The sequence below is a fragment of the Gopherus evgoodei genome, chromosome 3, assembly GCF_007399415.2.
Source record: "Gopherus evgoodei ecotype Sinaloan lineage chromosome 3, rGopEvg1_v1.p, whole genome shotgun sequence".
Taxonomy (NCBI): domain Eukaryota; kingdom Metazoa; phylum Chordata; order Testudines; family Testudinidae; genus Gopherus; species Gopherus evgoodei.
The window spans coordinates 131,133,634-131,146,820 of NC_044324.1; the positions used below are offsets into that span (position 1 = coordinate 131,133,634).

Consider the following 13,187-nt stretch of genomic DNA (forward strand, 5'->3'; position numbering starts at 1 on the left):
CAGCAGAATGCCTGCCTTTTTGCCTTAAGCATAAACCAGAAGAAGGCCTTTAAAGGGCAAAGTACTTTGGCTGGGTAATATGAAAATATGATAACCATTTTAATTTGAACAATGTGACTGAAATTGTGAGCACCAAATAAGTATGCACCTTAAGGCGAATAAGAAATACAAAGGTCTGAAATAAATATATATGCAGTAGGGTATGTGGACTGCAAGGCAATGTCTTGCAGCCTTTTAAGTTATGGCAAAGTTCCCATTGCTTTCAGTGGTGCAGGTTCAAAGCCTATAAAGAGGACAGGATGGAATAGACAATAAAAAGGAGAAATTTACAAACCTACTGTGAGACAGTGTTCAGCACATACTAATCTATGGGAACCTAAACCACAACCCATTTGGAGCCCAGTTATGCCATCCCCCTTGTGTAGTGCCCTCCTATGCCGCTGGGGACACAAAGTAGCCAACAGCTGTGTGGAGGTGGCAGATCCATCCCCATCCACAGCACAGGCACCCAAAGAAGGTCAGGTGAGTGAGGAACATACTGCATCACGCAAAGGGCTGCTGCAGTGTGCGCTCTATCCCTGCATTCTGGGGAAAGGATTGTGTTTTATGAGTCATAGTCCTTTCTTGAGCTCCCCTGGGGATCGTGTAGCTTCCCACTTCCCCTAACTGAGACCTGTGTCTAAATGACACAACCTGGGCCAAAGTATCCCCATTTTATGACTTTAGATGTAGAAGGAGAAGCCAGTAGGCAGTGGTCCTTAAAATACCACCTCAGGGAGCTCTGTTTATCTGGGAAAACATTAGCAATGTAAGAGAAAAAGGATGTTATACATTAAATAAGCAAGCAGTCTTTGAAACAACAGGCATTCACTGAAAGCTGGCATCAAAACAAAATGAGAAGCTGAGTAATGATACACTTCCTTGCTAAAAATCAGATAACAGCAGTTATTTATAGACTTCACTGAATCCCCTTCTAGACAGAACACACTTCCCAATTTAATAATGTTGGTTGATTCACCTTCTTACGGGCAGTGGAGTTCCAAAGGTTGTTATATGAGCTCATCTCACTCTCTCTTCACAGGTGGTTGGTGAGTTTAAAGATGTAAATCTAAACAACCTCTCACAAATACAGAAAAGTGATCTTTTGTTATTCTTCTTCGAGTGCTTGTTCATGTCCATTCCAATCAGGTGTGTGTGAGCGCATGTGCGTGTTGGCCGGAAGATTTTTCTCCTAGCAGCATCCATCGGGTCAGCCTGGGCGCCTCCTGGTCGTGCCTTCATGGCGCCTAATATGTAGCCCTGCCGTCCCGCTGCCCCTTCATTTCCTTCTTACCTCCAGTGACTGTGGCTGGAACTTCCCTTAGCTCTTGCTCAGCAAGTTCATTTTTTATCTGCTTTTATATAGTTAGTTCATTAGTGTTATTAGTGTGTTAGTATAGAATTTGTTGCCCCCCGCACTCTGCTTCCTGGAGCCATGGTATGCCGTGGTCCCCCGGTTTCAAAAATTGTGTGGCCCACGCCAAGCACATGCCAAAGAGTGACCCTCACTTGTCGTGTCTACGGTGCCTGGGGGAGACCCATCAGAAAGATGGTTGTAAGATCTGCCGTGAGTTCTGTACGAGAACTCTTAAGGAACGGGAACAGCAGCTCAAGGTGATCCTCATGGAGGCAGCTGTATGCTCCCACTCAAACCCGGCCTTGGGAGACCTGACCCCTACTGTGTCGTCCTTGACGCAGAGTGCCCCAGTGCCGTTGGCAAGCTCGGCACCAAGAAACGGGGCCCATCTGATAATAGGCACCATTCCCACTCGCAAGTGCCTCAAAAGAAGAAGCCGGATGACCATTCTCCTCCAGCCAAGTGACAAGACGTGCAACCCTAAGTGGGTCACTCCTCAGGATCCCCTGCAGGGGCCGAGTCGACTCCTGTCCAAGTGTGGCAGTCAAGTCTGGCCCCGCCTCGATCATCGGCACCTACACAGCAGCTGCAGCTCCTGTCGACGCTGGAACTGTACCAGGCTGCTCGGACCTCTTCCATCTCGCAGCACCGTTCTCGCCTGCCAGGGAGGAATCCTCAGTGCCAGCGGATCCGCATCCTCTGGTGCATTCGAAGGGGAAGCTGGCTATGATGTCAAGAGGATCTCCCTTGCCATGTCCCTTGGCGCCTACCACTTGGACAGAGAGCTCTCAATGTTCAAGACACTGAGGATCAGCTCCTCCATGGTCTTCAGTGTCTGAGACCTCGGAGTCAGAGTCTGCCTCCTATTGCTCTGGGAGGAGCAGAAGTCGCAGATCAAGGTCCAGTAGAGACAGGAGAGAGCCCCAGGCGTGGCCTCTGCAGTGGCAGAACCTGCCTCAGTTGCCCTTCTAGACCCCCTGGGCTTTTCACCAGGGCCAGGGAGGAACCCAGGTCCACAGTCTGTGATGTCTTCCATGGCCTCTACCACCTTCGTGCCACTTTCCGCTGCACATCTGCCCTTGGTGCTTACAGTCCTGACACCTCTGCCTTGGGCTCCGTCGTCGACTCTGGCACCGTGCTCGGCTCCGACCTCGCACTGCCCTTCACAGTGTTGACACACCCGTCTCCCACGCCTGCACCATTGTCAACATCGACCTTGATGCAGGCACTGGCGGCCCCAGTGCCGATGTCGGCACTGGGCCCCCTGCTTCCAGTTGCTCCTATGAGCATGTTGATGCAGCTCCCTCCAGTAGGGATGATGGCAGCGCTGATGTGTGCTTCGACATCCACAGCCCCGGCACCGTCAATGGCACCATTACCTCCAATGCTGCCCTGAGAGTCACATGACCACTCAAGGGTATATGGTAGGGAGCTTCCACTCTTGGCACACGCTTCCTCCTCTTCATCACTGGATGAAGCATTGGTGGGGACAGCCATAGCCCCTGCATCAGAGGACAAGAGAGTGCTACAGCAGTTGCTGCGTAGGGCCCCCCAAGGTCTGGGCATCAAGGCCGAGGAGGTGGTGGAGGAGACTGATCCCATGGTGGACATCCTAGCACCCTCGGGACTGTCACGTATAGCCTTGCCACTTATAAAGACCATTGTGGACACCACTAAGACCCTGTGGCAGATGCCAGCATCCCTGCCTCCTACTGCCAAACGCAACGAGTGGCAGTATTTTGTTTCCTCCAGGGGGTTCGAGCATTGATACTTTCACCCGTCTCCTGACTCCCTGGTGGTTGATGTGGCTAACCAGCATGAGAGACAGGGCTTCCAAGGACCCTCCCCAAAGAACAGGGATGCTAAACACTTAGACCTTGTGGGTAGAAATCTGGAGCTGCAAACCACTCGACAGGTGGTTTGCAGCTCCGTATTGCTAACCAATGGCCATTGTGAGCGGGTACTCATACAACACCTGTGCAGCAATGACAAAGTTCATGGAACTCATCCCTTCAGATTCACAAGCGGAGTTCACAGCCTTGGTAGAGGAAGGGAAGCTAGTCTCCCAGCTTCCCTGCAGGCTGTATTAGACGCTGCAGATGCTGCCACTAGAGTGATGGTGATGGAGGTAGCTATGTGGCGCAGTGCTTGGTTCCAACTCTCAGGGTTACCCTACGAGGTCCAGCAAACCATTCAGGATCTCCCATTTGAGGGCGAGACTCTGTTTTCTGAAAAGACAAACAAGTAGCTGCACAGCCTGAAAGACTCCTGAGCCACCCTCAAATCCTTGGGCCTGAACACCCCCGCCATGCAGCAAAGACACTTCTGCCCACAACCTCCTCAAAGGTTCCAGCAGCAGAGCCGACAGGACGGTTCTTGGAGGAAGAACAGGAGTGGCAGGAGGAGGCAACACCCTTCCTCAACTCAGGGCTCTGGCCAGCCCAAATCGGCCTCTGGCCCTAACCCAGCCTTTTGAAGGTGCGGTTGAGGACGGCACACCAGATCACAGACTGGATCTAACTCGCCTTACCTTTTCCTCCCGTCTATCTCCTTTCTACTGTGCATGGTCCCGTATCCCCTCAGAACACTGGGTGCTTCACTGGGTGGAGAGAGGGTACTCCATCCAATTCTGTGCCCTCCTGCCCTTCCACCCTCCTTCCCCGTCCCTCTTCAGGGACCCTTATTACGAGCAACTTCTCATTCAGGAAGTGCAGTCACTCCTATCACTAGGGGCAGTGGAGGAGGTTCCTCTGGAGCGCAGGGGTGAGGGCTTCTATGCTTGGTATTTCCTAATACCGAAAGCCAAAGGCAGCCTCAGGCCTATCCTAGATCTGCATGAGCTCAACAAGTCTCCCTGGCCTCCATCATCCCTTCACTAGATCCAGCAGACTGGTATGCTGCCCTCGGTTTGAGGGACACATATTTTCACATCGCAGTCGCTCAGAACCACAGGAAGTTCCTCAAGTTTGTGGTCAGTGGTTCCCACTACCAATTTACTGTCCTCCCATTCGTCCTGTCAGCATCCCCTCGAGTATTCACCAAATGCATGGCAGTTGTTGCTGCTTTTCTGCAGAGACATCAGGTACAGGTATTTCTGTACCTCAGTGACTGGCTGATCAAAGGCCACTCCAGGACACAGGTGGAAACTCAGGTCGCGTTTATCAAAGCCACCTTCGACAACCTGGGTCTGCTCCTAAATGAAGCAAAATAGACTCTGTTCCCTGTCCAGAAGATAGGGTTCATAGGGGCAGTACTGGACTCGACCCAAGCCAGGGGATTCCTCCCACAGGCAAGGTTTCAAGCCCTCAACGACATGATCCAGGGAATCACTCAGTTTCCCACCACTACCACGAGAAACTGCCTGAGGCTTCTCGGGCACATGGCAGCTTGTACATAGGTGGTATGACACGGCAGACTCAGGCTTCGGCCACTACAGATGTGGCTAGCATCTGTCTATCAACCAGCCAAGGACAGCTTGGACAGGATCGTGACCCTGCCCCACCCTTCTTTCCTCCTGAAGGTTGTGTCGCAGTTCCACATCAATCAGGATATTTTCCTTCCAGTTTTCTACCCTAAACCTCATTCTAACAACAGGGAGCAGAGACTCCACACTCTGGATGTCCGCAGAGCTCTCACTTTCTGTATCAAGAGAACAAAGCCATTCAAGAAGTCGGTCCAGCTCTTCATGGCAGTTGCAGACAGAATGAAAGACCAGCTGGTTTCACCCCAGCCCATTTCATCATGGATCGTGGCCTGTATCAGCGAGTGCTACAACCTGGCAAGGGTTCCTACGCCTTTAATCACAGTGCCCTCTACCAGGGCACAGACTTCATCGATGGTGTGCCTGGCTCAAGTTCCCGCCCAGGAAATCTGCAGAGCAGCCATACACACTTTCGCCGCACACTATGCAGTCACCTGGCAGGCCAGAGACAATACAGCCTTCGGAAGAGCAGTACTCCAATCAGTGGACAGCTCCAATCCCTCCTTCTGAATTTGGCTTGAGAGTCACCTGATTGAAATGGACATGAACAAGCACTTGAAGAAGAAAAAACGGTTACTCACTTCTCGTAACTGTTGTTCTTCGAGATCTGTTGTTCATGTCCATTCCAATAACCAACCTCCTACCCTTCGGTTGGAGTAGCCGGCAAGAAGAAACTGAAGGGGTGGCAAGTTGGCAGGGATATATATTAGGCGCCTTGAGGGTGCAACTTCAAGGGGCGCCGAGGCTGACCCGATGGATGCTGCTAGGGGAAAAATCTTCCAGCCAACATGCACGTGCACGCGCACACACCTGATTGGAATGGACATGAACAACACTTCTCAAAGAACAAGTTACGAGAAGTTAGTAATCATTTTTTCTCAGACATTGGGCCTGGTCCTACAGGGTGCTGAGTGCTCTCAATTCCCAATGCAGTAAACCGTGGTTGATGACATTCATCACCCTTCAGGATCAGGTCTCTGTGGATAGATAACTGCAACACTTCATTGTGCTTAGTTATGCATCCTCCAAGAGTGTAGGAACAGAGCCCTCTTTTGGCTTGATAGCGTAATGCAAGATTAGCTGTTCACTATATAAAGTTAATTTACTAGCGTATACTATGACAGAATTCAGAGTAGTAGCCGTGTTAGTCTGTATCTGCAAAAAGAACAGGAGTACTTGTGGCAATTTAGAGACTAACAAATTTATTTTAGCATAAGCTTTTGTGGGCTACAGCTCACTTCTTCGGATGCATAAAATGCAACACACGTAGCATATACTATGGCTAACATTTTTATTCTTTCCATGTTATAGGCTTTAAAAAAATGAAATGCTATACTGGTATGCCACTTCTCCTGTCAATATTTTAGCAACTTAAACAACCAACCTTCATAAAAACAATTAGCTGCTTTTACTAAATAGTAAATTACAGTAGAACCTCAGAGTTACAAACACCTCGGGAATGGAGGTTGTTTGTAGCTCTGAAATGTTTGTTATTCTGAACAAAACATTACGGTTGTTCTTTCAAAAGTTTACAACTGAACATTGACTCAATACAGCTTTGAAACTTTACTATGCAGGACTAAAACATTGCTTTTAACCATCTTAATTTAAATGAAACAAGCACAGAAACAGGTTTCAGAGCTGTAGCCATGTTAGTCTGTATCAGCAAAAAGAACGAGGAGTATTTGTGGCACCTTAGAGACTAACAAATTTATTTGAGCATAAGCTTTGATGGGCTAAAACCCACCTCATCGGATGCATGCAGTGGAATATACAGTAAGAAAATATATATACACAGAGAACATATATATTCCTACTGTATCTTCCACTGCATGCATCCAGTGAAATGGGTTTTAGCCCACGAAAGCTTATGCTCTAATAAATTTGTTAGTCTCTAAGGTGCCACAAGCACAGAAACAGTTTATTTACTTTGTCAAATCTTTTATTTAAAACTTTCCCTTTATTTTTTTGAGTAGGTTATGTCTAACGCAGTACTGTACTGTATTTGTTTTTTTGTCTCTGTTGCTGCCTGATTGTGTATTTCCGTTCCAAATGAAGTGTGTGGTTGACTGGTCAGGTTGTAACTCGGGTGTTCTTAACTCTGAAGTTCTACTGTAATAGGCTAAAGAGGCATTTAAAGCTGCAATAAACCAAGATACCAGACATTACTCACTGTAAATTGTCTTTACAGTCAACTGAACATCAAATTCAGGACCCTTGGTAAACTTTATAACATTTAGAAAAAATTATTATTACCACCAAACCCAACTGTTAAAAGGTGTTACCTCCTCTATTGTTATAGTTAATGATGTCTTCTGCAACAGACCACAATACCCACATTGCTCTTAAAGCAATATTACTAGTGGCATGCTGACATTGCTAACAGTGACTTAGCAATGAGCCAGTTACTTGCTGTTTTCCATTTATTAAATGAATTTAGTTTACAACTTTTGTCTGTTTGTGATTTTTATTACTCTAATTGTTCATGATTGATAAAGCATGTATGATTGTTGTTCTTAATGCCTTATGATTGGTCATCTAAGTCATGTGGCATTGTTTCTGCTCCCTGATTGGATGACCCAAGCTTTATACACAGTCTCTTTATTGTTTGAGAGTCACTGGTACGTATTCATAATTGTTCAAATGTATTGTGTGAAAAATGAAAAGACCTTTTCAAAATCACATTGAAAGTGCTTTCATGGGTATTACTTTTCTGCATGTTCATTTGCACTACTTTTCACAGTGCTTGTTTTATAGGTCATATTTACTTCTGTGCATTGGTCAGCACAAGGCCTATGCACTACTCAGGTCCCATTTATGTCCACTTAGCACCCTAGAGAGGAAGGATGAGCTAGTAGTGGTTAGCCTCGGACTTGGAGACTGGTTCAATTCCCTGCTCTGCCACAGACTTCCTGTGTGACCCTTGGCGAGTCACTTAGATCTGTGCCTCAGGCAAGTTCTACACTACAGACCTATGTCAATATAACTACATTGCTCAGGGGTGTGACATAACTAGTGCCTCTCGGAGAGGTGGATTAATTACAGTGATGGGAGAGCTCTCTCCCATTGGTGAAGGAGCATCTTCACTTAAGCGCTGATCCTGCATTTTAAGTGTAGACCTGCCCTCAGTTCCCCATCCGTAAAATGGGGATAATAGTACCTCCCTACCATGCAAGAGTGTGAGGATAAATACATTAAAATGTTGTGAAGTACTCAGATACTATGGTGATGGGGACCATATAAGTATCTTAGATAGATAAGCCCAGTATCTGGGAATAAGATAAGATTACTTTTCTGTATTTATGAGCAGTTTTTCACAGTCAAGCTGGAAATGCATCTCAAGTGGGGTCCTGCAGGGATCAGTCTGGGGTCTGGTTCAGTTCAATATCTTCATAAATGATTTAGATAATGGGCATAGAGCATACACTTATAAAATTTGCGGATGATACCAAGCTGGGATGGGTTGCAAATGCTTTGCAGGATAGGATGAATATTCAAAATGATCTGGACAAACTGGAGAAATGTCCTGAAGTAAATAGGCTGAAATTTAATAAGGACAAATGCATTTAGGAAGAAACAATCAATTGCACATGTACAAAATGGGAAATAACTGCCTAGGAAGGAGTACCATGGAAAGGGATCTGGGAGTTGTAGTGGATCACAAGCTAAATATGAGTCAACAGTGTCACAGTTGCAAAAAAAGCAAACATCATTCTGGGATGTATTAGCAGGAGTGTTGTAAGCAAGGCATGAGAATTAATTATTCCACACTACTTTGTGCTGATAAGGCCTCAGCTGGAATATTGTGTCCAGTTCTGGGCGCCACATTTCAGAAAAGATCTGGACAAATTGGAGAAAGTTCAGAGAAGAGCAACAAAAATGATTAAAGGTCTAGAAAACATGACCTGTGAGGGAAGATTGAAAAACTTGGGTTTGGTTGTCTGGAGAAGAGAAGATTGAGAGGAGACATGATAACAGTTTCCAAGTACATAAAAGGTTGTTACAAGGAGGAAGGAGAAAAATTGTTCTTGTTAACCTCTGAGGATAGAAAAAGAAGCCCTCGGCTTAAATTGCACCAAGGGAGGTTTAGGTTTGGCATTAGGAAAAACTTCCTGTCTGGGTAATTAAGCACTGGAACAAATTGCCTACAGAGATTGTGGAATCTACGCCATTGGAGGGTTTAAAGAACAGATTAGACGATCACCTGTCAGGAATGGTATAGTTATTACACAGTCCTTCCTTGAGTGCAGGAGACTGGACTAGATGACATCTTGAGGCCCCTTGCAGTCCTACACTTCTGTGATTAACATCTTTAGTCTTGCCAAACTACCTCTGAAGAGAGGGTGAGGTAAGCTAATAAAACAGTTTTTGGCTTAGGTGGGATTTAAGTGGTGCTTAGGGCTTGTGGTGGCCTGTTGCACAGGGTTTAATTTCACCTACAGTGATTTACATCCTCAGGAGCTTTTATATATTTAGTCCAGTGCCGGAAAGCACTTTGATTCTGAAAAGTGTTATCTAAGTGCTAATGATTATTATTGCTACAAAATGACCTTTACGTTATTTTCTTGCTTCATAGATAGACACGAAACAGTTGGCGCAAAGCTCTTAAAATCTTATCAAAAACTGAGGTAAGACTTGTAGAAGGACAAATTGTCCTAGGGCACTGAGACTACAATACAATGAACTTATTTTCTAATACAAAACAGCTTGCTGCTTAAGTTTTCTGATTACCAAGATGGCAAATCTCAAGATTTAAAAAAGTTTGGAATGCAATTAGTAGTACTATAAAAGGATTGCCACTCTTTTTGGCTTTGTGCATTCTATAGAAAGAGGTTGGAGTACAGTAGAAAGAATCCTACTTTTAGCTGAACAGTTTCCTTGCTTTAATTTATTGGAAATTCAGGGAAGCATATGGGATTTTGCTGTGATCTTTTTCTCCAGTGCTTTTCACATTTACAGGCTCTATTTAAATGATCTGGGTTGAAAATCATTGCAGAAAAAATATTAGTGGTACAAACATGCAGTAAACTGACTGGAGATTTTGCCTATTGTTATTTTTTAAGTAAATGTAAGACAGGAAGGTCCCTGTTTGTCAAGGTGCACCTAAGTGTATGCAGTATATATTCTGTTAAAGGAATCTTGTTCCTTTAAAAATGAGTAAATAAGAATAGATACAAATCATAGGGCAAACCGAGGCTTTCTGGTGGGGCATAGGTGCATCACCAGAGAACCCGTGGAAGGTCAGATACAATGGTGAGGAAGACCATATAAGTACCTAGATAGAACAGAGTAGAACAGGGATTGGCAAGCTTTCAGAAGTGGTGTGCCAAATTCACTGTAATTTAAGGTTTTCCATACCTTAAAATTGTAGAAGGTCTCTCTCTCTCTCTCTCTCTCTCTCTGTCTATATTATATAAATAAACTATTGTTATGTTTAAAGTAAATAAGGTTTTAAAAATATTTAACAAGCTTCATTTAAAATAAAATTAAAATGCAGATCTTATCAATTTATTGTGATCCTTCCCTGGGATCGTTGTCTGGGGTTCCACCCACCAACCCCGCTCAGCACGCTGGCCGGTCTGGGGTCCAGCCGCTGGTCCTGCTCAGCCTGCTGCCGGTCTGGGGTTCCATTTACTCAGCCAGCAGCGGGCTGAGTGGGCCAGTGGCAGGCTGCTCAGAGCCATGGGAGGGCTGAGTGGCTCAGTCCGGTGCCAGTCTGGGGTGCCAATAGCACTCAGCCTGCTGCTGGTCTAGGGTTCCGGCTGCCAGCCCCTTGACAGTTGGGTCCCAGCTGTCAGCCCCGCTCAGTCTCCTGCAGGCCTCGGTGAGCAGAATCCCAGGCCGGTAGCAGTCTGAGGGGGGCCAGCGGCCGGGACCCCGGCTGGCAACGGGGCAGCAGCCGGAACCCCAGAGCAGCGCATGCCATCAAAAATCCGCTTGTGTTCCACCTTTGGCACATGTGCCATAGGTTGCCGACCCCGGAGTAGAAGCACAGGGGAAGTGCATTGTCTGCATTGGGGGTTTTGATTGTGTTGGGAGTACAGGATCAAGGGGCAGATAATTGCTCCTGGTCTGGCCTCTTTATGCTGCATGAAGGGGCTGGGCTGGAATAAAAGTCCAAAATTCTAAAAGCCCCAATTCCAGCCAGGGGTGGCTCTCTCCTGCACAGGAACCATGGAAGATGGCCATAAGGCTGATTTCTGAGGATCCTCTCACAACCTGTGGCATAGATGGCAGGAAGATGCATGCATGATGGAGTCAGCAGGGGTGTGTCTGGGTGGAGGCAGGGATACAGTATGCACTGGTGACCAGAGAGCAGCCCAAGGAGGCTGCAGTGACTTAAATAGGCCCTCAGGTCTGTCTAAATTATACTGGCTGGAGCAGCTGAGGATCAGGAGTGTGCAAAGCCACTTTAGCCCCCACTCTTGTTGCTGCAAGTTCTTTGCTGAAACTGTAAGAAGCGTATCACAGACTCACCCAAGATCTTTAGGTTGCAGGAGAGAGGTGGCTCCTTTGAGGAAAGAGAAGAAACAAAGAAAGAGATTGCGAAAGCTGTAAATATTAGAGTCTTGTGAAAAATATGTTAATTGTTTCTTTTCTCTTAACTTCCTAGTAAAATTTCTGTGGTTCCTCCTACTCCCCCTCCTTTCACTGAAACCACCGGGAGAAACACCGCAATGGTAATGTTTATATGTGCAGATATCTAAAAGCTCTTTCAGTGGAAACGGCCAGCCACAGAAGTGTAGCACATAGCAACAACTCATAATATTGTTTAGGAGTTTGTTGCAATATAAATTATGCTTTTATTTCCTTTGTCTTGTTCCTTTTTCTGAGGAGTTGGTCTCTTAGGGACATATTAGATTAGTCACCAATTTTTTAGTGCACATTACCTAGCCATTTGTAATGAAAACTTTGCATGTGTTGTTTGTATAAATGAGCAAAAAGCTGAATGATTTTGATGTTTGCAATTTCATCACAGTTTCTAGCAGGTGGATTATTAGGACCAGATCCAAAATCCATTGAAATCAATTGGAAGACTACCATTGACTTCACAGGGCTCTGGATTGGGCTGTGGTGCCCTAATTCAGCAGCCCTTCCCTGCTCAGGAGAGTACTTAAGCACATGTTTAATTTTATACACATGCTTAAATACCATTGATTTTGATGAAAAATTCTGACTAGCTCTACTTCCAATCCTTGTGAGGATCCTCTGAATCCAGACTGCCAGAAGCATTACAGCAGCTCTAAGATTAATAAGACTCTTTCTTACCTTAATTTAAATGCAAACAATATTGTAAAAAATTAATTAGCTATGTCATTTGTTTAGATTTATGAAAGCAATATGGAAATTGCCTGCAGAGTTTTCTGCTGGTAGCTGCAAAAGAACTCAGTTGAAAGAGCCACCCCATTCCCCAGCCAAACACTTTGGTGCTAATATTTACATGTAGTGCAAAAATATGTGCTTATAAATGCTACAGAAATGATAGCTCTGTGCAATCTTACACACATGCTGTTTTTGCAGTTTCTAAAGGCGTGTGACATGGGAAGCTTTGAAAACACAGTTCTTTGTTTTCTCTCAATTTTTTTTTCTCTCAATTGCAGGAAATCAGCCAATCTAAAAGCTTTCATAAGTCTGTGGAAAACTTGTTTCTGTCTCTTGCCACAAATATGAAAAGTAAGTGTCCTTCAGTGCTTTGCCATTTAAATTTGAGCCACAAGTGGTTACAAGTGAAGGGTCTGTTAGTGACTGCTGCTAGGACCAACAAATAGTTACAAGGCATGTCTAATTTTCCATCAGAATTCCCTCTAATTATTTAACAAGCTGAGCACTCTCTTTTCTTGCTAAGTCACAACAAGACAATATATGAAAGTGTTTGGTTTTTTTTAAACAATTGTAATAGTTCAGATATGTGCTGATAAAACCTGAAAATACTACAGCAAACTCAACTATTGTGGTGTGGAATATGCCAACTTTCTATTGTGGTAATGGCTGTATTATCCATCTTTCCCAAGTGAACTTGTCACAGATTGCCCTTCTTTGATCACTTTCAGAAGGAAGGGTTTAGTATTGTCTTTCTCTTTCCTATCAGTTTTTAAAAAAAACCTCTCCCTTCTCTTTCTCCCTCATTCTAACTTCCTGTCAGTGTATGTGTTTTTAAAAGTCATCCTCACCTGTCAGTTCATCTTTAATCCTGATATCCTTTATCCTCCTCATTTTCCTCTTTCACTTATTGCTATTCTGTTCTTCAATAACTTTAGAGGGCAAGTTTAGGCTTTGGATACATATATGGAACAACCTGCACCTACTGGA

The 13,187-nt window shown here is 45.1% G+C and overlaps 1 protein-coding gene across 3 annotated transcripts in view; it reads left to right on the plus strand.

Moving 5' to 3' along the window:
• SYTL3 (synaptotagmin like 3) overlaps positions 1 to 13,187 on the plus strand; it is a 72,743-nt gene that overhangs the window by 31,446 nt on the left and 28,110 nt on the right. For all 3 annotated transcript variants that reach the window (XM_030556667.1, XM_030556668.1, XM_030556669.1), the window contains 3 exons: positions 9,454 to 9,505; positions 11,491 to 11,557; positions 12,479 to 12,551. In XM_030556667.1, the coding sequence (XP_030412527.1) occupies positions 9,454 to 9,505; positions 11,491 to 11,557; positions 12,479 to 12,551 (192 nt within the window). The remainder of the gene's footprint in view (positions 1 to 9,453; positions 9,506 to 11,490; positions 11,558 to 12,478; positions 12,552 to 13,187) is intronic.